Source organism: Haemorhous mexicanus, chromosome 2, assembly GCF_027477595.1.
Source record: "Haemorhous mexicanus isolate bHaeMex1 chromosome 2, bHaeMex1.pri, whole genome shotgun sequence".
Lineage (NCBI taxonomy): Eukaryota > Metazoa > Chordata > Aves > Passeriformes > Fringillidae > Haemorhous > Haemorhous mexicanus.
The window spans coordinates 5,476,797-5,501,816 of record NC_082342.1 but is presented as its reverse complement, the minus strand read 5'-3'; the positions used below and the strand labels follow the sequence as shown (position 1 = coordinate 5,501,816).

The 25,020-nt window shown below is 44.9% G+C and overlaps 1 protein-coding gene across 1 annotated transcript; it reads right to left on the bottom strand.

Moving 5' to 3' along the window:
* Positions 1-1,990: 1,990 nt before the first annotated feature.
* Positions 1,991-10,858, bottom strand: GJA8 (gap junction protein alpha 8). The gene is made up of 2 exons (XM_059872507.1): positions 10,694-10,858; positions 1,991-6,906 (listed from the first exon to the last, which is right to left on the bottom strand). Exon 2 carries the CDS (start codon positions 6,894-6,896, stop codon positions 5,697-5,699), a length of 1,200 nt encoding a protein of 399 aa, XP_059728490.1. The 5' UTR covers positions 6,897-6,906; positions 10,694-10,858; the 3' UTR covers positions 1,991-5,696.
* Positions 10,859-25,020: the final 14,162 nt, after the last annotated feature.

Sequence of the window (25,020 nt, the reverse complement as noted above, 5' to 3'; positions counted from 1 at the left end):
AATATGGAAAGACCTAAGTTGCTATGTTTCCATGATTTTATCTGTTGAAAAGCATACTCTCTATTTTCTTTTTTTTTTTTTTTTATTTATAATGCTTTTTCCAAACCAGTTACACAACACGATTCTGGCCTCAAGCAGCTTTTGTAGCTACCAAACATCATTTCATAGAATCACAGAATCATAGAATAGTTTGGGTTGGAAGGGACCTTGAAGATCATCCAGTTCCAAACCCCTCCCATGGGCAGAGACACTTTCCATCAGACCAGGCTGCTCAGAGCTCCATCCAGCCAGGCCTTGAACACTTCACCAGCTGACTCTGTGTGCAGCAGCCTCTGCTGGTGCCTGTGGAGGTGGTGTGGCCTTTGGGACAGCCTAAACCAGCTCTACCAGAGCACCCCGAGAGGCAGGAAGTGTCCTATATGTGTCATTCCACCCTGCAGTGGCTGCACTGAGCTTTCAGCATGGGATATCCCATGGGATAGATAGTTCAGGCTGGAAGGCATCACCTGGCCCAACCTTCTGCTAAATACAGACAGATTTGGATGCTCAGTGCTTTCCCCAGCCAAGCTTCATCCCCCAGGGATGAAGATCCCACATGTCTCTGGACACCTGCTTTAGAGCTGAACCACTCTCCATCCGAACAATTTTTTATCTTGTCAGAGTTTTTTTAGGCAAAATTTTCCTTTGCTGCTCATTGTGATAGGTGCCTCGCACCTCTGTCAAGAGTCTGCCTCCATATTCCCTGGAATTCCTCCCCCCCTAGGAACCTGAAGAAAGCATTTAGGGCTTCCAATGCCCTCAGCCCCCTCCTCTCCAGGCTGAACAAACCTCCTGTGTCTCTTTGTACAGCAGGCTGCTGAGAGGAAAGCTTGAATTGTTGACAGATACATAAGTCTTGCCTCTTCCACTGAAATAGGCTGGTGCCAAGCTAGTGGCAAGGAAAGGATTGTGTGCCAGGCTATGTCTTGGTAAAGCTGACACATACTCACTTGCCATGGTTACTGCTCAGCTGTGTGAGCACATTTGGTGTTGGCAAAAAGCCTTTCCTGAGCCATGTTAGAAGGTACAGCACACACAGAGCCCAAGGAATGGCAATGTGATTCTGTAGGGGCGAAAAATTATTCCAATACTTCGACAAGTCCCCTGATTTTGGTACATTTATCCAGCCCTGGCCCTCAGGAAATCTGGCACCATATACTGTTTTATCACAGCTGCCTTGGGCTTACAGGAAGGCTTCAGTGTAGTACTCATGGATGTTCCTGTCTTTACTAAACAAAACTAATCCTAGGCTAGGATTACTTTCAGTTGTCAGCCTGAAAAGCCATTTTCTATACAAAACAGCAAACTGCCACTTTTTTTTTCAGCATTGTGTGACACAGCTGCTCTTTAAATGTAAAACTGCACAGTCAGTGAGTTACTGAGCAGCAAGAGAGATAGGGCTTCCCCCACCATTAAGTAGATTTGATGCCCACAGAGACCTAGAGAGCAGAGATTCCCCAAATCTCTCCCCTCCTGCAGGAGGAGGAATCTGCACCTCAGTGTGCTTCAGCACTGAGAGGCTGTGGGTGTCAGTATCTGTTGCTCTGAGTGGTTTAAAATAAGAAGCCCAGCAATATTTTGTATGATACAACCCTCTCCCACATGCCTTGCAAGCACCTCAAAACTGTCAGAGCTCCACCAACCTGAACCAAGTGCTCCAGGAACTGCCTTATTTAAGCACAAATGCTGCCCCAGAGTGGATGCTGGGCATGGAGAAGAGGGGTCCACATCACCACACTGTCACCACAGCTTCATACATGGCCTTGGCTAAGGAGGGACACATGGGTGAGGGAATCAATGAAGTCTTTTTTACCCATGGCAAATCCACATCCATGTTAATGTTGTCAGTGCAGTGCAGTGTTCACATTTCCAAACTACTGCCCTTCTGGTCGAGGAGTCATATATTACCCAAGTTAGCAGTTCTGCCAAGAAATAACAAGGATACCATGAATTTCCGCAGTGCTTTTCATCAGATCATTCCTACTTACTTTACAAACAGAATTAAGGAAGCCTCACAACATCCCTGTGAGGTAGGTAGAAATTCTTACACCCATTTTACAGGTGGAGAAAAAGGCACCGAGAGGTAAAGTGATTATCACAGCAAGTCAGAAGCAGAGCTGGAAATAAATCTAAGATTATTATCCTAGGTCCACTGCTCTAGACACTAGAGAACACCAACCCCCACATGCTATTGTAAGCTAAGAGACTACCTTGCTCTTCTACTTTCACTTCCTTTGGTGATTTTGACACTTGCATCTTATGCTCCTTGCAGAGAGCCATGTGATCAGTTGGGAATTTATTTGCACAGGGAGCCAAGGGGATAAACACACTTTTAAATTATCCAGGCATGGCTCTAATTGTCCAGTGATTTCCCCCTTCCCAAGGAAATAATATTCCTCATTCATCATATATAACTTTATGTTTTGCTAAGTTATTTTTTGAGTAGAATCCACAGCTCTGAGGCTGTTATGCAACTTCACTAGGAATTTCTTGAATAAGCCATTAAGTTTGTCTCATTGAGAGGGAATAAAGCACATTTATGTGCTATCACATCCAGAAATAGCAATAATCCTTTGCTCATCTGTAGGCTTTCCATTCAAGGACCTCCCTTTCCATAACTAGCACAACATGTCTGGCCTCACATCATGATTGTAAGGTAGGAAATGATTCCCAATTGCACAAGAACAAAGAATGACTTGCTGACAGTCCCACAGAGATTTCCTTGCAGAATTGAGGCTGAGTGCCACAAGACCGGAGTGTTCCCTGCCCCATTTGCTGAGCAACACTGTCCTGATGCTGTGGCCAAGCTTGGTGGCTACAGATTCACTGCCAGCCAGGCAGAGTATTTGAAAACTGACTTTAAAAAATAAAAAATCAAGAAGCAGTTGAGTGGATGCAGGAGGAAAATGCCAGCTTCTTCTTGTGCTGTTGGGACCCAGAGGAAGAAAGGAGCCTTCCCGTGGCAGCTGTGAGAGAACTACAGTGTCCATGGAGCACACTGCAAATGGTGCATTTTACCGAGGCTCTCCAGTGGAAAAGGACATAATTAACATGTGGTTATTAAAGACTGCCCCGCCTGACAGCCATGTTATGAATCATGTACTCCTGATGAACAAGCACTCATCTTTAAGTAGTCCTGTAATCTAATGAATGTATGACTGACAGAGATCAGGAGTGGAATTGTCAAGTAACTCGAAGTCAGCAGGGATGGGTGTGATTCAACCAGTCCAGTATCTTGGTATCTGGAAGGGTCAGATGCTGTGATGCAGATACCTCATATAAACTGTAACAAGGTTGTGGTTTTTACCTGCAGAAAAGTATGTTTCCAACCATGCTTCAACAAGTGGGCTGGTTGATGCTTAGAATCATTCAAACTCTTGTCTCTTTCTATGGAGAAAATAAAATAGATCCCATCTAGTCTAAGTGTGGTGATTGTGTTGTTCATCTAAATCTTAGCCCTTTCTTTAGTTCTAGTATATTGAACTGGGCACAGTGGACTCTTCCTGCTGAAAAACATTCTCTTCCCTCAGTTGTGATAACAGTTCTCCTATTTCTGTATTAAGAGAGTGGATAAATGGTAGCCTCCAGGCTCTCTCTCTGCATGTGTTGCTTTGTCATATTCCTTCCCAAAACTGAGGAAGGACCTTCCAGTTTTCCTTCACAAGGAAGGACACCCAACAGTCTTTGTCTAAGGAAAAAAAGGTTTTGACCTCAGGCTGCAAACCTTGGGAAAATACACAGGCCCAAAAGGAGCAAAAGGATGAATAGTGTTAAAAAAAAAAAAAGGAAAAAACAAAAACAATATGTGGCACCTCTGTGGCGGCTGAAGAATCCCAATGCACCCTACAAACTTTCTACATATGTACAGCTTATTGTCACTCTGCAGTGAAGTCCGGCCAGGCAGGGAACTCCACCGAAGGGGTGGGATCAGGAGCGACAGGACTGACTGTTCTGGGGCTGGGACAGGGCCCAAGCCTCTCACTGACTCCCATTTGCCTTTCCTGGGCTTTGAGTCAGACCTGCCACAATGGGAGGCTGCAGGGGGTCTTTTCTAGCTAATGGCGGGATGAGTTTGATGCATTGTGCCAAAGATCTTTTTTTCTCTGACCTGGATTAGAGCCTGCCCTGGGAACAATGGGATGGGCTGCAGCCCGGCAGAAAGAATTTGCTGAGATGGCAGGGTCTGAGGTTTGCAGAGCAGAACAGAGCAGAGTGCATACCTGCACTTTTTTGGCATGGGGCTCAGTTTTGGGGGGACATAGCTGTTAACCTGAAGCTTTTGAACTCACTGCTGCACTGTCCCAGCCAAGAGTTGCTGCTGTAATCCTAAATTTAGAAATCTATATTAGACATCTAAACATTTGCAAGCACATAATTTTCTGCCTTCTGTAAAAAAAGATTTTTGAGTCTCTGAGAAGTCTGTACAGACCTGTTGGCATAAATGGTCTAAGTCATCTTTTGAAAGGCATTGTCTTACTTGACCAAGACTTTGGCATTTAATGGAAAAGTAGCCCACTGAATAGCTCCTGTCTGTCAAATTAAAAACAAAGGCCATCAAAAGACTTTTACCATATCAGTCTTTTCAAACTTGACCAACCACTTCTGTATTTAGAAGTTTAAAAAGTCACATAGTTACCTAGACCCCTGGTTTAGGTTCACAGGTGCCTTCAGGTCTCTGTACCTGAGATTTGCTGAGTGCCTGGGAGCCTGGAAGCTCCAGGAACTGAACACTTGTCAGGATCATACCGTGAAGGCTTGTATTTGATTTCATGCTCTGGGGGCTATAGCTGTCCCCTCTTTTCTCAGAAGTTTTCCCTCTTGCTTGGCTAAATCTAGTTTCAAATTTTTAAGTCACAAGGCTACAAGTAAAAAATATCACTTGAATTTATTCTTTCCAGTATTCTGAACTAGTCTCAGGGCTGGATGACCCTCTTGGGAACAAATAACCCATCTCTGGGTATCTGCTAAGTCCTAGTAAAGAGCTACTGTTAATCTTGCCCACTGTCAATATTGCTTGAAGAGTAGAAATATTTTTGACCAGGGAAAATATATTTACCTAACTCAGATATGCATTCACAGAGAAATTTGGAACATTTTTGCCTTTATTTTCTGAATAAAGAAGGGAAGTTGGGCTTAGTATTTTAGTGTGTTGATGCTAAGCATAGAATTCACTTTGTGAATTAAATAACTGCAATTCCATGCCAACAGCAAAGGGGAGATCTGCTCAGTGAGCCATAGGAGGAAACAGAAAGAGAAAGACTAGATACAGTTGTTGATCAGTCTTTCCCCTCACTGGCTGAAAGACAGATCCACCCCACATTCCTAGAGAAATGTGGAACACAAGGCTTTCAGTAAATATGATCACAGTGGCAACATTTGGGTATCACTGCCATGTCAGGCTTTAAAATACATCAGTTATGTGTACAGTGTAGATAGTACTGTAAGGAGTGAGCTGGCATGTGGAAACAGGGAAATACAGGGACATATGGGGCAAATAAGGCACTGTTACCATGGTAGTACCTTTCCAGTTGAGAATCATAAAAGGAAATAATATTCAAGTGGCCATTTTAGCACTTTGCTTAAAAATATCTTTTGATTCTATCTCTCCTTTTCTCTTCAACCTTTTCCTTTTCATGTGCTCCCCGCATCCTGCACCTTCATACAGTCAAATCATCTGACCTGGCCCGGCTGCTGGCTTTACTTAGCCTGCTCAGGGGTCTCATATCAGTGGCAAGTTCAGCAGGTGCTGAAGGCCCTTCCACTTCATCTCTCACTGCCTCCTCTTCTGCTTTCTTCACCCCTGGCTCTTCCTGAGGCCCTGGCTGCTCCTCCTCTCGTTCCTCCTCCTCTGCTCGTACCTTCTCCTCCTCTGGTTCCTTCGCTTGCGCATACGATGGTAACCTCTCATCGAATGCCCTGGAGAGATCTTCCAGTGGTCCCATCCCAATCTTCTCCTCAAACTCATTGTAGGCTGATGGAAGGGGGCTAGGCTCAACCCCTACTTCCGTGAGAGGGAAATAGTGGGACACTGGCTTCTCTTCTTCCAGCAGCTTGTAGCCTTTGGCCTTTGGGATGGAGGGGACTGCGATGGCATGGAGGGGCTTCTCGGGGACCTCTCCAAGCTGCTCTTCTGCTGGCCTCTTCAGAGCCCTCCGGATTCTTTTCAAGATCAAATGACTGATCTCCACCAGGTTGAGGAAGAGGGACACGGAAGCCACCACCAGCATGAACATAATGAAGATGGTCTTCTCCGTGGGCCTGGAGACAAAACAGTCCACAAGATTGGGACAGGGCCATCGCCCGCAGCGGTAAAGGGGGAGAATTCGGAAGCCATACAGGAAGTACTGACCTACTATGAATCCCACCTCAAAGAGGGTTTTGAAAATGATGTGGAAGATGTACGTTCTCAGGAGAGTACCTTCCAGGCGAAACTTCTTGGTTCCATCAGGGTTGTTGCCTTTGTTTTGGTTTGGAGCCAGGGGCAGCTTCTCTTCATCCACCTCAGCTTGCTGGCGCCTCTCAGCTTCCTCCCTCTCTTTCCTCTTCTCCTCCATGCGGACGTGGTGCACAGCATGCCCGAAGTACATTAGCGAAGGGGTGGATACAAAAATGATCTGCAGGACCCAGAGCCGGATGTGGGAGATGGGGAAGGCCTCATCGTAGCAGACGTTCTCACAACCAGGTTGCTGGGTGTTGCACACAAAGTCTGACTGCTCGTCTCCCCACACGAGCTCGGCAGCCGTGCCCAGGATCAGGATGCGGAAAATGAAGAGCACTGTGAGCCAAACTCTCCCGATGACAGTGGATTGCTCGTTCACCTGCTCTAAAATGTTCCCCAAGAAACTCCAGTCACCCATTTCTTACGGTCTAAGGGAAGAAAAAAACAAAAGAGAAAGACCAAAAATTATGCTAAATTTTAAAGATTACAGGTTTTCCCGCTGATGTCTTTTGTTGCTTTGAGAACAGAAGGGCAGGCGGTTGCTTGCTTGCTGATTTGCCTGTTCACAATGATTTATTAGCAGAAGAAAGGCTGGGAAGCCAGAGCAAGCTGCCTGCTAAATTCTTCCTTCCATGGCTCTAAATGGGCAATTACTTTTCAGCCAGGGAGTATATTTATCTCCTTTTGCAGGTGAGAGTCTTCTGTGGTGCCTTGTAGGCTCAGTTCTGTGAGTCTGCTTAGATTTTGTACACGTACAAACACTCACCAGCAATACAGTGGAACAGATTTATCAGCAGGCAGCTGCAGTGGTTAGAAGAGAGGGTGAAGCTTTCAAACACACAAATACTTCTGCACCAGAACCCATCTCAGGTCAAACAGATCTCAAATCTGCACCCATCTTGACCTAAATATACCTGAATTCTCTCTAGGTTGCAAATGTCAATTCTACTTTAGCAATCACTGTAGAAGTAAGGTAAGAACAGCAATTATAACACCATTACTGTGGTAGTAACTCTGTATAAGCTTAACAACTACTATATAGATTAGTTTTGCTAGACAGAATATGTTATATGCAATATAATTATTTGGTGGTATCGGGGCTATTCTTTGCATCTCCTTCTGAAGTCGGTTACCACACTCACAGTGGAACCAACCTGGGGAAAACACCAAGGCCTCTAACTGGGATCTAAAATGCTATTTTCTGTCTCTAGAATGTCAGTGCCACTATCTCAGGCTAACACAGAGCTGGAATCCAGCTGCAGATACGCTATTGCAAAGCTAAGGCAGTCGTCCATTTTCAAGTAATGCAAGTCAAATAATACATCTGTCATTACTTCTGCATGATAAGAAATTATTCCTAGGTCAGGGCTTCATTCTGCATATCCTGAACTTCCCACTATATAATTTCAGCAAGGGAAGATTTGTGAATGAGGAAAATAGAGATGAAAGTTGTTTTGTATGGGTTGATTTAACACATCACAGCAGTCTGAAGTCTCCGAGGAATGTGGAATATTACAGTGGCCCAGAAAGACCAACTCATAGAGGATGACAAGTGAAACAGGGAACATTATTCATAAAATAGCTGTTCACAGGGATCTAGAATTTCATCTCTTAGATACTACCTCCATCTATAGTTCCCTAAATGCAGACACATACACAAGCACTTGGAAAAGGAAGGTACAGTCAACAGCATGAAAATCTGAGTATCTAAATTTCCCTCCTCCTTCAGACGTATTTGGGGATATATTTGTAATGCCATATGTTATGACACACCAACGCATACCAGTCTGTTTCAACTACTCTGTGTACATAGTCACACATAGACAAACACGCAAAATATTGAGAATTCTGTGGCTCGGGGGAATTTCACAAATTTTCAATCAAAAAAAAACCAACAAAAAACCCCTCAAACTTATGATGGCATTTTTCTAAAGCAAGAACGGACTCATATTCCTTGCCTTCAAACCTCACAATATTTTTACCCTGGACAGCCATGTTAGAAAATGAAGAACAGAAAACAGTTCCTTCAGCTTGCACAAACACCTCACATACATAAGTGGCAAACATATAATTTAATCACCAAGGAAAATTGCTACTTTCTCAGTCATTAAAGTCGTGTAAAGAAGTGTGTTAATGTCGGCGCTTACATTAACAAGTCTAGCAGAAGATTATGCTGTTTACATACATTATCTAAACTGATTTAAACATCCTCTTTCTGCAAATTCACGGAGCAAAGTACACCCCACAGTTACCAATCACGTGCAACTCAGTATAAAATATGACTACACGCAGTACAAGCTTCATTGTCCCTCAGGCACCTCGGTTACCTCCATCCCCTTCTTTCCCTGTGAGTCACACTGATATCTACACTACCATTTGAGCATTTCCACGGCAGCCCTCAAGAGCAACATTCTAGGTGTGATAAACCTCATCACATGGAAAACTCACTGTACAAGAGAAGGGAAAATGTTTCCTGTCTAACTCCATCACACATCTTGCTCGCAGCTTTTTTGGCTAAGCCCTCCCTGAGATCCCTTCCAACTGGCCGCATTCTTCACAACTCTGCCATGCCCATCCCCTCTGGTTTCTGCAAGTTCGAGGTTGCTCAGTCAGTTCAACTGCAAGCAACGATATTGGGTGAAGGGATGAGGAGCAGCACAACCAGTTTGAATGTCTGGGGTTCCACCTGCAAGCACTCAGCCCCTCCAGCCTCAAAAAAAAAAAGGGGGTAAGCAAGGCATTTAGGTAGCCATCTTTCCCCTGAAATTGCCTGTCATGAGGAAAGAGCAGGACTCTGCCTAAGCCCACTCAGAGCCAACAGATTGGTGTTCTGGGCTCTGCTGGGCTGGCTGCAGACCCCCACCCTGCTCCCAGCCGTCGCCACCTGTGCCCGCTACCGGCCAAAGAGGCTGAACAGGTTAAGGATGTTGAGCAAGCAACTTGCCGCTGTCAGAGGCTCCACCGAAGAAATGTGTCCCCCTCCTCTCTTGGCACTCTGCAGGGAAGAGTGAACTTTTGTCTCTCTTCTTCCCTACCCTAAAAGCCCCAATCTTGTCGCACGACTGAGCAGATATGACTGAATTGGCTCTGATGGTGGGTTTTAGTTGCCCTGCAATATTTAAGCTCCGAGCCAGACGGCTTTATGAAGTGAGTGACAGTCAGTGACGTGGGGAACAATAGGGAGAAAAAAAATAGAGAGAGAGGCAGAGACACAGAGAGGAGAGTCCACTGAACATGAAAAAGCAGAGGGGGGAGAGGAACAGGCAGCAGGCAGTGAAAACCTAATACATCCATAAATGGGAGTTTGCTCAGTTAAACAGGGACCAAAGCATCTCTGTGGTTCAACACAGCTCTGTGTGTGCCCACGCTCACTGGTCTTTAGGTGTTGTGGTGTGGCAGGTGAAAAGGGAATGCCAACATCTCTGATAGTGGCAGCATTAATTGAATTAATTTGTTACCCTACACTCAGCTCTGACAGACAAGTTGCATTACTGGTTTTCAGGCAGATACTGAAGTATTGGGTTTATATTTGGCATTATCAGACACTTTGGTCTGTTCTTTAACATCTTTTACCCAAAAAAGCAGCAGAATGGGAAAATAAGATTATCAGTGAATATTTATCAAAGCTGAGAAGGACTAATTTTACAGCCTCACCTCTCAGTGTCTCAGCTCTGCTTAGTTTTTCCTCCAAATGCATCTTGCATGTGCACATGCTTAAAGAATGTCTAAACCAAACTGTTTTGTTAAGGACCATAGTTGAATTCCAGCAGCCCAGCACACAGGAATGTTACCCCAGGCACACTCGCTTGCCACCAGCCACCTGCAAAAATGCTGGAGAGGCTGGAGAAGAGAGGGACCACAGGCTCAGTAATGCATCCACAAGTACAACTAAATGCTCTGAGAGTTTTAATTACAAGTCAAAGGCTATAACCTTACTCTGAGGTATGGTTTTTATAGTCTTTCGGGAGGCATTGCTCAGAATGTGCTCTTGGTGCTCAGCTCTGAAGAAAAAGAGGATTACTGGAAGCAAGATCTGCTAAGCAGTGATACAGATGCCAGGCTCAAAGTGATGAAGCAGCAAGTATCTCTCCTCTCTCTTTATGCAAACTCAACACTGAATTTAATTTCCCAGAATGGCATTGGGAGACACTCTGTCTCCAGAAATACTGTCATTTGAATGAGATACTAAAACACGAGGGACACAAAATTTCGTACCTTCAAACCAACAGTTTCAGGCCACTCTTCTGTGTTTCTGGGCATTTGTGTCCATGAAAGTTCAGAGCTTCATCTCAGGAGTTGTCTTCCCAAACAGCTTTTAGGATGATTTGCAGAGCCCCAAGGTCCAAAGCACAACTGGAGGCAGAGATGATGTTTTTCGAACTGGATTTCAAAAGAGCTAAAGCATGAGAGATGGAAAATAATCATATTTTGCAAGAGGAACCAGTCTGGAGACAAAAGAAAAATCACCCTCAATGCACGTAGTTGGACTGAAAGTCATATTCTGAACACCTTTAGAAAATCACTCTCCTCAAGAGAGAAGCAGTAGCAGAATATTTTTTAGCCAAATTTTACATAAAGCATGGGAACAGCCTTCCTGGAGAGAGGACACAGAGTGGTGAATTCACAAGTCCCAAGACAACATGAATAAGAAAAGGCACAGTTGGATAAATTAGTAAGGAGAAGGAAAGAACACCTTTGCTGTTTTGTTTTGCTATATACTACTGAGATAAACTAGTATCAATGTGTGAGTGAGTGGTCATCACTGCCACCCTCAACCCCTCTCTGGGAAGCAGTTGAGAGAGAGGACTAAACAGTATCAAGAGGACCCAGCACTTTTAGAGAGTGCAGGCTGGTGAATCAAAGAGGGCAGGTGGTTCAGATGGTCAACTGCCCATTCCTTTTCAAACCAAAACTGTCTTTTTGGAAAACTCAGCTCTAACTTAATGTGCATATCCCTTTCTAGGCCTTTTTTTCTCTAATATAATGAGCCAAACCCCAAATCTGGTATGTAACTACATGGCTGTAGTCCATCTCTAAATTACATCTAGCTACTGTCAGAGACCTTTCCCATTAACCTTCTATCTGCCTTTTGCTAATGCTGTCCTAATATCAAACATTGTCTGACAAGTTGCAGAACAGCTTGCAATATGCAACTGATACAGAAATTACATTCAAGTCTGTGATTATTAGGTCTGTGTTACCTTCATCCAAATGATCAGGGCTGACTTTCTTTGGTATCACAGAGTACAGAGCCTTTAGCATGGGGCACATGCAGTTTTGCAGGACATTTCTGGTTTGTGGAAAACCACAGAGTCTCTTCATCTGGAGGCCTTTTATGAAAGCACCACTGAGCTCTGGGTCAGGTTCTCCAGCTCACTAGGGCCTCCTCCCCCCAAAGAAAAGGGTCTAAATGAAAATGAAGCTGGGCAGTGAGGAATTACTGTTGTACTGGGGCTAAGCAGAGAAGTGGTTGTTTGAGATGGGCATGAAGAGGAGAAGGCAGAGCACGAGAAGAACAAGAAATAGACTCGATTCTCTTAGGCACCAGGGTAATGCTGGAAGTCAGGGCTACCTTTGTAGCATGAAAGCAGTGGCTGTGAAAGAAAGGAGTAGAGACCATAAAAGCAAAGGTTGAGAAGACTGGACCTCATGTGCAGCATGTGACAATCACTGAGTCTACAAAAGAATTGCAGCACTGACAGTGCCAGACTGAGAAAGGCAAACACTTTGAACCTGTGTACCTTGGTATTTATGTTCTCATTAGGCAACCTGTAGGTGTGTTGAGTACTTTCATCCCCAAAAACCAGTGCTAAAAATAGTATCAGCTGGTGAAAGCAACACTGTTAACTCACAGTGGCTTTTTCCTTGCCTTTGGGACTTTTCTTGCCTTCAAAGAATCATGGGAATCTCCTACACTTTTCAAATACTATTTTCTTTTGGAAAGAAGTTTGCTTCATTGCTGACTTCTCAACCTTTATCCGCTTTGAGGCTGGTGACTGAGCTTCTGTCCCTGGCACCACTGAGTCTGTCAAGTCTCCACTGCAACTCAGCCTTTTGCTCAGAGACTACGAGGTCACTTGGGGAATGTGGGATTTTTCATTCCAAATGGATTTCCAACACAGACATGATGTCAGGACAAGGCAGGGCCATGCTATTGAACAGCTCTGTTCATGCATGATAGCAGATTGTGCAATTATATAGAGCACAACCCTGGATAACGATACCCCTCCCTCAAACAAAGTTATCTTCTGGGGATCTGCTTAGCTAGGAAGTGGCACACGCTTCCTGTTCTTCTGCTGAGCACACAAACCTCTCACTCGTGGCTGAGGCTGAGCACTGGGCACATTCAGCCTCCCTACAAGAAGCTGGGACCTCCACCTAGCGCTCTCCTCTGCCGGACACTCACCCAGCTCTCTAGTAGCACGTGTCCTTGTCCATGCCAGAGCCAAAGTGATCTATCCTCTCACCACCAGGATCAGTCTCCCAGATTTTATCATCTCTCTGCCACCTACTGGTCTCAGAAATCATGTAAAGTGTAGCCAGCCCTGGACAAATCTTTAGGCAGACCTTACCCTGTCCCTGCAAGCCTGGCAAATGTCACTGCCTGCATTTTTAGGGCCAGACTCCCAGGTTTTTCCAGGAGTTTCTCCAGGCACCAGGTGGATATGAATTGCTGGGGAATGTATTTTGCTAGGGAGGTGCAAGCAAACCATAAAGAAAAGAGAGGGAGGAAGATATAAAGCATCAAGGAGGAAGAAAATTGGGGAAGTATGTAACAGGAGGGCAGGAACACAGGAGAGGTGAAGATAGGGCTGGGTTGTGCTGAGCCTCTAGTGGAGGATGAATACTTATGGGAAACGTGTTTTTAATTTAAGGGATGGAACCAAACTAGACAATTAATAAAGATAAGCAGGGAAAAATGTGGAATGCCTTTCAATATCTGTTAAATGCAGTTCTTCTCTGAAAATTACTGTTCTAGGAGGACCTGGGGAATTACAGGCCAGTCAGCCTAGCTGTGATTCCTAGAGAGATATGGAACCAATTATGAAACAATCAATTTATAAGCAGCTAAAGAACAATAAGCTGATAAGAAACAACCGGCAGGGAATTTTGAAGAACAAATCATGTCAAACCAAGCTAATTTCCTTCTTTGACTAACAGGACTGGTAGATGAGGAGGAAAGGTAGGTGTAAAATACTTTGATTTCAGTGAAAACTAAGAAAATATCTAGATTACAGGCTCCCAGGGCAGCAAGCAGAGTCACCATGCAGAAGGTAAACAGGTTGAAGTACCATAATCAAGGGTAATTATCAAGGCTTCACTTTTCCAGCTGGGAGAATCGTGTCCCTGAAGTTCTGCCTCCAGGGCTGTTCAGTATTTCCTTGAGTGTCTTGGACAACAGACTAGAGGACAAAAGGAAGAGGATGACAGCTGGGCTGGGGGTCAGCAGTCCCTCCTGAAGGCAGGAGGCTGAAGTGATTGGAATGTGAGACACTGGGGAGCTGGGCTGCCTCTGCAAAGGTGACTGCACCAAGATTTAGCTCAGGAAAGGTGGCTGCACAGATACCAGGTGTGCTGCTCCAAAGTCAATTGTGACCAATCCAGCAGAGAGAACTAGGGGGGGACCCAATGTGTGTCTGTTGAGGTCCCCACAGAAGAGGACAGATCTCATTCTAAGGTCCTTTAATGCAGATTTTGTGTATAAGGCAACGGAAGCAATTATTTTGTGCATTTACTTGATACTGCTGAGCTCCCAGCAGGAACAGTGTGTCCACTCCCAGGCACTACATTTTACAGGAGATGCAGACAAGTTGGAGAAAGTCCAAAATAGAACAGCAAAATGATAAGAGAGGTGGAAAAAAACCCCATGACTTATAAAGAATTGATAAAATAATTGAGTTTGTTTTCTCTAGGAAAAGAAGAACGGGAGGGGAGGCATGATAACAGTCTTTCAGCACATAAACATTTGTTATAATGGGTGGAGAGACTAAACAGTTGTCCCTTACATTCACCAAAAGTAGAAGAGGAAATAATCAGCTTAATTTGCAATAAAGATGATATAGCTAAACATTAGAAAAACACTTTGCAATGGCAAGAATAGCAAAGCACAGCAGCACACTGCTTGGGGAGGCTGTAGAATCACAGGAGGTTTTTATGAAGAGGTAAACAAACATCTGTTAAGGATGATCTTACCTCATAAGCAGAAAAACAAGCAAGGGGAGAGGGAGGCTTTCTAAGGCTCTATGGTTTTGGGGAGGACCAAAGGCCTGAAGAAACCTCAGAGAAATATTTTCAGTTGAAAAACACACACACACAAAAAAAAAAAAAAACTACGTGGCCACCAGTTGTGAAAACCCAGCCTGGGGGTACCCCAGCTCAGATCTGGGAGCAGGCTGGCTGTTCCAGCAAGGAATTGCACTCGAGTTAATTATCTCCTCTGGAGTGGGGCTAATTAGCTGGGACAGTGAGAAGCACGGTGGTGCCGTCCTGCTGCCCGCTGCTCAGCCCAGCTATCCCTGCGAGGAGGGCTGTCCCGGAGCACCTTCGGGGCAGTCACAAACCTGTTCTTTGCCTCCAGTGATGGCTCTGAACGTGCTGCCGATTTAGAGGTGTTTGCTGCCCATAACCCCATTTCCACCAATTCGCTGTTTTGTGGCCCAGCTCAGCCTTTCCCAGAGGGGCTGGTTTGACCTGAGGGCCCCGCACCTCATCGCGGTGCAGCACCGGGAGCAGAGCAGCGGCGGCTCCGCATCCCGGGCCGCTAGCGGGCGGTGTCTTCTCATCCGTGCGCCCGCTCCGAGGGATGCTCTGCGGGACCGACAGCGCCACGGGCACGCTGAGCCTTCTCCTGGCTGCACCCCACCTTCCTCTTCACTCGCTTCCTAAGCTTCGTCTGTAGGTACAAAACTAAGCACGGCAAACGCAGGAGAGGTGTATGATGAGAGGTTGTATGCTGTATGAGAGGTGATGCTGTAATGACTATACTGAATACGATTTTTTTTTACTTTTACAACAGGTAAACAGATGGAGATAAACTGACATGAAGATCATTTTGATGCCTCCAGTTTTACCTGAAGACTCAGTGTAAAGTTTGTTGTCAAAGCACCTTTTTTACTAGTAAAATGTGTACTTTCACCTGAACCCGCATCCCTTCTCCAGCAAATACTTCGTAGGTATACCAGCAGACCTGCATGATTTTCCCTTTAACAATAACATGGTTAATAATAGAAACTTCACTAAAAGTACCTCACTAGTAAAAATTCATTACAAGTACAAAGAACAAGTAAGACAAAAAAGATGAATTCTCATGTGTCAAAGGTAGGTGCTGTACTACTACAGCAGCACCAGGAAGAGAAGAGTACTCCTTTAGACACATTTCATGGATCAGCATAATTTCACTTAAAACCTGACCAGACTATTTCTGGAAGCACAGACCTTTACAAGAGTGTGTTGGTTAGAAATTCTGAGTTCTTAGAGCATCTGCAGTGGCATTTCTGAAGAGCAGCGCTGGGACAGGGCCCAGAACTCATAAGTAAATTGTTAAACATGCATTATGCAGCCATCATACACAAAATGCCTTTCCCTAGGTCCCCATATAACCTCCTCTTACCTGTCCCTTTGTCTGCCTCCTGCCCAAAACTTTCCCCCTGGTCACAGAGGTAGAGCACATCACTGAGAAGATTTAAAAACACAGGCATGCCGCATACTTAAGTGGTCCATGAACTCAGATTTCTCTCAGCATATATTCGAGGTTATGGCCCTTCCACCAGTGCTGAGATCCTCAGGAGAGGAGCAGAGGAGCTGCTATCAGGAGCTGTGAGCTATCAGGCCAGCCAGGGAACATGTTGCTTACAGCCAATCTGGGCTATGTGAAGTGGATCCAGGGAAAGCAGTGACAAGTACCTGATAATACTTCTGGTAATTAATTGCTCCAGGCCTGCCAGTAAAAGAGGAGCTAATAATATCTCCCAGCCTCTTGAGGGGATCTCCATATGTTTGTTTTATCAAGACTTTTTGTGCAATCTCTTAACATTCCCAGGCAGAAGGAGCTAGAAGGGATGAAGCTTCTGAAAGATGGGAACAAGTCTGCATGTCTGGAAGCATCCCCTGTTACCTCACTGTCCATGGGGTTTTTTGCCTTCCAGTTTTTGATGTGGGCTCATTCCCTACTCCTTTCTCACTTCTTCTGGGCTCTTCTCACATGACCAAGGCCTGCCTTGCTGAGTGGTAGGCTCAGGGCTCTCAGGAGTGTTGTCACCACCCTCTCTCCACCTTTATCTCCCTGCCTTCATTTCCACACCACAGAACCACACAGTGGAGGTGTGCTCTGCACACAGGGTGTGAAGGTGGCCCAGGAGAGCTCACCAGCAGGCCAGGGCAGGGATGGGGATGGCAAAGCAGGCCATTATCTCCTCTTCCCATCCCAAGAGATGTGCATACCTGCTGTGCACTCTGGCTGACCTCAGCTTCCCATTTCCCACAGCAGAGCGCGTTCCCAGCCTCTCTGGGGAGGACATCCGTGGGGATGGTTCCTGTTTCCCTGCCCTTTCAGTCTTCCTGAGCCTGATATGATTGTTTCTTTGGGCACAGTGTAAAAGATGCCAGCAAGGAACGGAAGCCTCTCATGCCTCAGCAATTCATTAAGAAGTAAAGGAGGTTATTGAACTTGGAAGCTGTTGAGCCACTCATTCTCATTTCCTGATCAAGAAGACAACCTGCCCATAGACACATCCTTCATCCAGAGGGGTTCAGCATTCACTGAGACAACTTGGCTTCAAACTAATAAACAGCCAGATGGAGGGAGTCAAGGATTATCTACGTACAGAGCGGCCAGAAAACATGGGTGGGAGAGCCAAAGGGCTTCTCCAGTTTGGAGAGGCCTGGAGATGTTTTTCTTCATTATTTCCAGCAAGCTCAATCCCTTGCAGCCCTGTTACTGCTCAGTCAACATGATATTCTTAGGAGGAATATGGTTTAAAGCATGTTGGGATCCTTCTAAAAGAAGCATGAAGACTCTCTGGGGGTCCCCTGTCCTATGTGAAACCTGGCAGAATTTTAAGGAGCTAATTCCATTCCATTCCAAACTTCTAAATCCCACCTTGGTACAGCAACTGTAGAATGCTCTTCCACGTGCCCTGAATCATGAGGCCCCATTCTTGTCTGATTGATACACACCATCCCAGTGAATGCAGCTGTAACAGGTAGCTCCTCAGCAAAATGTAGGCACGTTTTCTAATGGGCTGTGTCTCTCCAGTCCCCAGAGCTCTGAAGCAAGGACAGGAGCTCTGATATTTCTGTTTTCCCCCCTGCTCCGGCCCAGGGTGCTGCAGGTTTGGTGTGTTTCTACTCCCCCTGAGCAGTGCTGAGTTTATGCAGCTGCAGCCCTGACTCTGCACACAAAAGTGTGCCTTCCTTTACAGGAACACAATATACAAGTCGAGTCCATTCCAGTACATCCTCTTTAGCTGCATACAATTGTGGCATTCCTTTCCAGTTTATATTCATCAAGGCTTTGCCTCCCCAGGGGACTACAGCTACATTGCAATAAATGCTGGCATGGTTTGTAAGACAATATTAAAATCAATAGGCATAGCCCTAAGACAGACTGAGTGGGGCAAAAATAAAAGTACTTGCTGGCTTGTTTATGATTTTGTATCCCAATTTCCTAGTTATGAGTATTCAATATTTGTGAGTTGGTGCTTCAGTAACAAGATTGATGATTTGGATGGATAACCAAGAAATACTGGACTATGGCACAGGTTACTCAAGCACCCACCAAAGAAAAAACTTAAGTTTTGCTTAGCTTAACACATGATGATATTGCTGACTCAATAAACAGCCTTGGGGATTTTTAAATGTTCTTAACATCTTCCTCATTTGGCAAACTTTAAATCCTAATTGAACAAAACTTGTATTTCCCTTATCAGGATGGGTAAAGTGATGGCAGAAATGAGAGGCTGGTAGCAAGTTCACTGATCCCCAACTTGCTGCACTCTTATGTGAAAGCAGAAGGAGGTCCAAAGTGGTAATGCAATGCTTTAAAAGATATATTGCTTTTAAAAGGCCTGTTTCCCAGCCCTGGAGAGAATTCTGGGCTAAATAAACACAAAGAAAACATTTAAATACAAAAATATAAATAATCACTAGCAACTGCTTAAAAATCACTTACAAGGCACCAAAAATACACAACTCCCCAGTAAAGAAAGAATAATGCAACTGAAAAAACACAACCCAATGTAAAATTGAAATGAGGCAGCTTAAAGCAAGGTATAACACATGTAACAAGCAGTATGAGAGAAGCTGAATATAAATTAGAAAATAAGAATTATAAAAAATAAGATGGAGGTGAAAGGGGGGAAAAAAAGACTGACAAAGGTCTCTTTTCAAAAAGTAAATTAAGACCAGAATGAGTCTGACTCATAGTATTGATCTGTTATCAGATGGAAATCTTAGATTATTCAATAGCAATGCAGAGAACAAAATAAATCAATAAATACTCCTATCCTACTGCTGAGAGGAAAGTAGTTGATGAAGACCTTGGTAATGACATGTCTATTCCTGTAGTACCTCAGAGGAGTTAAATAACACCTACTAAATCAGGCATTTTAAATCACCAGGACTAGGTACCTGGCATTGAAAATTTCTAACTTTCTTTAGTTTTGGGGTTTTTTTCATAAGCTGCATACATAATTCCATTATTATGTTGATCTTCTGTACTTCTTGGTGCAATGGGTAAGTCCTGGAGGAGAAGAAGAGATCCCATAGTCTGGCATTTTGTAAAGACTATGTAGAAGGGCATAAATATTTTATAATTTTCTCATAATTACTCACAGGTAACTACAGACCTGTGATGGGATCTTAGACCTGAACTAAATAACGAAGCAGCTAACAAAGAACACAGGGAATAAAAAGAGGGAAACATAACTAGGGGCAACCAACACGAGTTTATAGAAAATTCACCCCCACTGAACTGTGTTCCTACTTTTCTCTGAGGAAATTGCATGTACAGTTGTTAAATATAACAAAGCTGGTACAAAATACTTGAGATCCTGGAAGGCAGTTTCCCTTCTGTCATGTGGCACTATGATTAAAGAACTTGCTTGGCATAAAAATAAGACAGCAGTCATTAAACACACTATAAATGACCTATCAGACTGGTTCCAGAACACAATTGAGAACTAGAAGTGATTGGGGGTTTTTTGTAGTACGTTTGTACCAAGATCCTGGAGGGTGTTTGGCATCAGGATATTTTTAGTAATCAATAATCTGGAAGAAAACATCAAACATTTTACAAAAGTCACCAAGTCCTGGAGAGGGGTGGATCATAAAAAGGGGACTGCAGATCTAGAGCACACCTGATAGAGGGTGGGACAGGGAAAGGGACAGGGACAGGGAAGTTCCTGCCCTTCTGCAGGGAGACCAGCTGTAGCTCTGCCGTGGAGAACTTTGTCCCAGGAAGCAGTGACTTCCTGGAAGGCTCTGAGCTCCAGGCAGCTGAGGAGCTGCATGAATTCCCACCGCACATCTTGTAGACGAGGTGGACACACCTCAGTCCTGCCTAGTTTATCCTCCAATTTGGAAGCCTTCTACTGTCTAAAGCTCCTGTTACGTGTTCTCCATGACCCCTAATTCATCAAATTAGAAAAATAGTGCTTATTTTCTGGTTCAAAAGCCAGCTTATTTTAAGGACTACCTGCCTGCTTGAATGAAGAAGGTGTCAAGGTACCCCCCAGAAGTGTCCTCTTACCTCATACTGATCACATGAGATGGCAGATCTACACATGGGCTGCTGGTATGTAATTTTAAGGGTTCAAACCTGCTCATCTCCAGTCCACCTCCCAAAAATAATTTATGATCTGTGAGGTAGCCCAGAAAGCAGAGTCACAAGTGATGAAGTGCTGCATCATCCTGAGGATTCTTACACAGCATAAGGGTGCCAGCAGCCTCCTGTTTGTTTACTGCACCATTTCAACTCCGTTGGAGCAGAAACACCAATCCTGGAGAGCTGTTGATGAACCTGCAAAGATTTCTGGACCACCTGGGGACAGACACCTTCATGAACAAGTGTCTTGCATCTCCCTAATGCCAAAGACCAGCCAGTGATGAATCTCAGAGGTCAAAGGCTGGAACCACCACGTTTTTCTGCCAAGTACTGCAGTGCTGCTGCATTCTTTGAATGTCAAAGCATGAAAAACGTGGATGTCTTCAAAACATCAGTCCTGGAAAAACCAAAGGCTGCCAAAGAATTTAAGGAAATGTTCTTTGTTTAAGGAAAGGATGCCTAAGCTTGTCTGGGTAGAAAGGTCTCATTCATGGAACAACAGAACAAAATAAACAATATAGGGTTTCTCCTATTGCAGGGAAGAGGGCTGGCTGAGGCTGGGACTTCTAGAGGCAGCATTTGATCTACAGTGTGTTCTTTGAGAGAAGCTAGAGCTTCTGTAGACTGCCATGAAAGGAGATCTATGAAACTGCCAAGAGATTCTGATGATCCAGGCCCAACTCTCCCTTTTAGGCAAGGTATTTAACAGTGACAAAAGTAAAGATGGTTGGAGGCAGACCACTCATCCCTGGCCCATGGAAACCACTGCCATAGGCTGGGCCTGAGCCCTGAAGGACTGCATTTACTTATCCAAGAGGTTTCAACAGCTGTGTTTGCTACAGAGAGGGGAATGATTTCTTGGGAAGGATTTCCATCCGGGCAGCAAAGTCCCCATGCAGCAGGGACAGAGTGTTCTTAATGACTCATTAACTCAGCTGTTCAGCACAGCAATAAGCCCTGGATAAGGAAAGAGCCAAGAGCAGCCCTGATTGCCAGAGAGGGGTGGGGTAGAGCAGAGGTCCCTGCTTCAGGTCCTGACAAAACCTTTCACCTGTACTCCTCACCACCAGATCCCCACCTCGGTGGCACCAGGAGCACAGCCAGCTCCGGTACCACTGGGAACAAAACCAGGGAAGGGAGCTGTGGCATATTTCTGGCAAGAGCCATCAAGGCCAGAAGCTGCAAGGCTTGGAGAAAGTCTCCTGGGGCCCTGTGTGCGAGCACAGCCGTCCCGACCGCGTGCTGGCGTGCAGTGATAACATTGTGTGCCGAGGTTGGCACGCAGTCCAGGTGAAGTCACAGGAGGAAAAAGCTTCCCACCCGGCACAACCTCGGCAGTCACATCCACAGATCCTCACACGCCCCACCCAGCCAGCCCTGCTGCCCTGCCTGGCTCTCCTGCGCTGCCCTGGGCTAGGGCTGGCTCTCAAGTGGCCATTGTGTTTCCCAGGAAGTTCTGTCACTGTTACAGCATGCTGTGTGCAAAGGCTCAGAGCCTCTGCTGGCACCTCTTGATGCTGTCCCAGCCTCCACCTGCATCAACACCCATCCTTCTCCTGCTCTCAGACCTCATTTCTAATGGCACATTGCACCTCTCATTGTTCCACGGGCACAGACTTGGCCTCTGACAAAGTTTAAGTCTGAGGGGAATAAGGTAAGAAGGCTTCCTGAGACTATAGGTTTTCCACCAAAAAAAAAAAAAAAAATTAAAAAAAAATTTAAGGTGTTCATTGAGGTAGCAGAAGGAAAAACTCATTCTAGTTTGGCTAAGAAATACAAGAGAGTAACGAGGTTTAAAGTCTGAAATGGGTGACAGAGCCATAGATGATGGGATGTAAAAGGAATGCCTTGATTTGGCTTGAAGAGAATTAAAGCACCGGTGAGAGATGACAATTAGTCATCACTGACCACTTCACTGGACACTAATGAAGCTTCATTTACTTTGGGATATCAGTGCAACACTATCCAATAAGAAGGTGAAGCAAACACTGGTGAGTGTTTGCTTGAGGCAGGGTGAAAAGGAGCAATGCCTGGGCTGAGAGGGGGAATGCCTTTGCCTCTTGCCCCCTGAGGTCCCAGTTCTCAACCCCAGAGCTGCCAACAGCTCTGAGCCAACATCCAACAGTAATGCCAGAAAGAAGTGGCATGATCATCCAGACCCACATCTTCACAAACTTGGGTCAGGAAACTTGGCAGAAATCCTTCCCATCTCTACAAGGGTCCCCTTTCTGACAATAATCCAGCCACAACTTTAAAGCCTCATGGGAAGGATCCTCCAAAAGCCTCACTGAGCTTTTCTAGTGGTTAGTTACAGATGATGTTTAAAAATAGTGGGTTTTCTCACATCATTTTTTTGATTTTTTTTTAAATCCAGTTTCACATTCCTATTTTTGGGTCTTAGTGCCCCTCAGTCTGCTAGACCACAGGAAGTTTTTTCTCCTTGTAGGTATATCTAGACACTGAGAAAAGTTAGCCTTCAGCTTTCCCTTTCCACCCCACCTCTTCAACCTCTTTTACTGGAAGGCACACTTCCAATTCTTTAACACCCTCAGGCATTGTCCCTGAAACCTCTTCCATCCAGGAATTACCAACAAAAGCACTAAACAGAGTACATGGGAAGTGACATGTTAGTGCTAAATCACACACACACACACTCAGCCCTTCCTAGAACCGTTCAGTTTGAGGTTATTTACTGAAATCTGCGTGAGTTCCCCCAGCTACAGCATCCTCCTGGAATTCTGTACTCGGCCAGAGAGCTGCACCAGCCCCCACTCCTTCCCAAGACAAACTTGCCAACTGATAAATGTAGCCTGTATTCCTTATTCTTTGACATGTGACTTACAGCAGCTAATGTTATGCTTGGCCCCATCCTTCTGAGTCATCCAGACTATTGCAGTAATGTTTTTTTTTGGTTTGTGGTCGGGATTTTTTTTTTTTTTTTTTTTAGATCACTGATTTTTGAGTCATTCCTACTGGTCAGTTACTATCTTGCTGTCTTGCTCAATAGCATTGAGCCACAAATGACCAACTTTCCAATATTTACTCCTCCTTGCAACTACACATCTCCACCCATTTGGAGCACTTATGGGTTTCCCGGAAAGTCCTAACATCTGCACTGCAAAAAACCAGCAACAACAAAGCTTTCTAGAGGCACTGTAGCAGCACCACCTATCCTGCCTCAGCCTACCTCGTGTAATTTGACTCTCAGAGCTTTGAGTAAAGTCAACATTTGATGAGTGTTTCTGTAGAGCCTACCACAAACAGGACCCTAATGAAGAAAGTTTCCCCCTCTCTGGCTGGGACAAAAACAAGCTTAAGCACACTCTCAGCTCCATCCTGTATCAGAAAAAACAGCCTCAATGCACACTGAAATACAGGATTTCCACAGGACTGGGCACCAGGGAGATGCATGACCTACCACAGGGGAGGTGAATCAGGAGGTTAGACACTCACAGTTTTCTTTATAATGTTGTATACCCAAACCTCTTCTCACATCATCTTTTCAGTTGTTAAATACACAAATATGGGATTACATTTCCATGCCTGGTTGCCTCAGGTGCAGTATACAAGTTACAAATAAGCAAATACATGGATTCCTTGACTTCCAAGGGATTTTTTGAGATTATCTACTTACCCCTAATTACGCCAACACTAGCTGGCTAATGAATAAGGTGAGGCAACACCCTTGGCTGGTAAGATTCACAATGGAAAAAAATGGAATTTCATCCCATGGAGGAAAAGGGCTCATGGATCTGCGCAGTCTTTCTGCGCAGATTTCCCATCTGGGAAAAAGGAATATCTGAAGTTTCACATTTTACTGTAGGATCTCAGTACAAGAAGGTATGAAATCCCATGCTTTTGCTCTGTGTAAACAAAGGGTCCAGGTGAAACAGGTCCTACCTGGACAGGCACTTTTCCCCCCACTGTCATAGCTGATGAGTGTGAGAACAACCAACCTCCTAGAAGATTTCAGTTTAGCTGCAAGGGTCACTTGTGTTCCTGCATGATCCAAGTGGTTTGCATTTCAGTAACCTTCACTTCAGTCCCCTGACTAGGACCAGGCAAAACAGAGCAATGCCTTACAAGTAATTCCAAAGCACCAACACCCAGCATACTCTGCACCCCAAGGAATGGCTGTGGCCTGTGGTGACAGACCCACAGAGATTTCTTTTTATGCCAAAAGCCTACATGCCAAGAACAGCTTCAGACACTCAAGCTGCAGCACTACTGTCTTCAAGCTAGCAAGAGGGGTAAGGATAAACACAGCACCCATGACTACTGCGTGTGGCACTTGCCCTGTGATCCACAAAGTAAAATACCAAATGCATTCCCTTGCTCATATCAACCTTCACATTACTTTGGGGAATACAGGCCTTCTCAGAAACCTGATACAGAGGAGCCAGACTATGCTAGAGCCACAGCACATCCCCCCAGATGAATTCAGGATCATATATAGGTGATAAATTCCACTCTCATTGAGAGAGCAGCAGGGCTTGGGGACCCATCATTTGTGTACTTGCCCCCACAGAGGCCCTTAGCCTAGCTAGCTGAAAAAATAGTGTTCATGGAGTGTATTTAATGGCTGAGCCACTTCTCCATTGTGCAAAACAATGCTAATAGTTTCTCCCACCTTTGCCTAATTATTTTCTTCCTCTTTCCTGCTTTTTGTTTTGACTCCTCCCCCTTTGTGTCTCTGTCTGCTTCACCTTGATGGGACTTT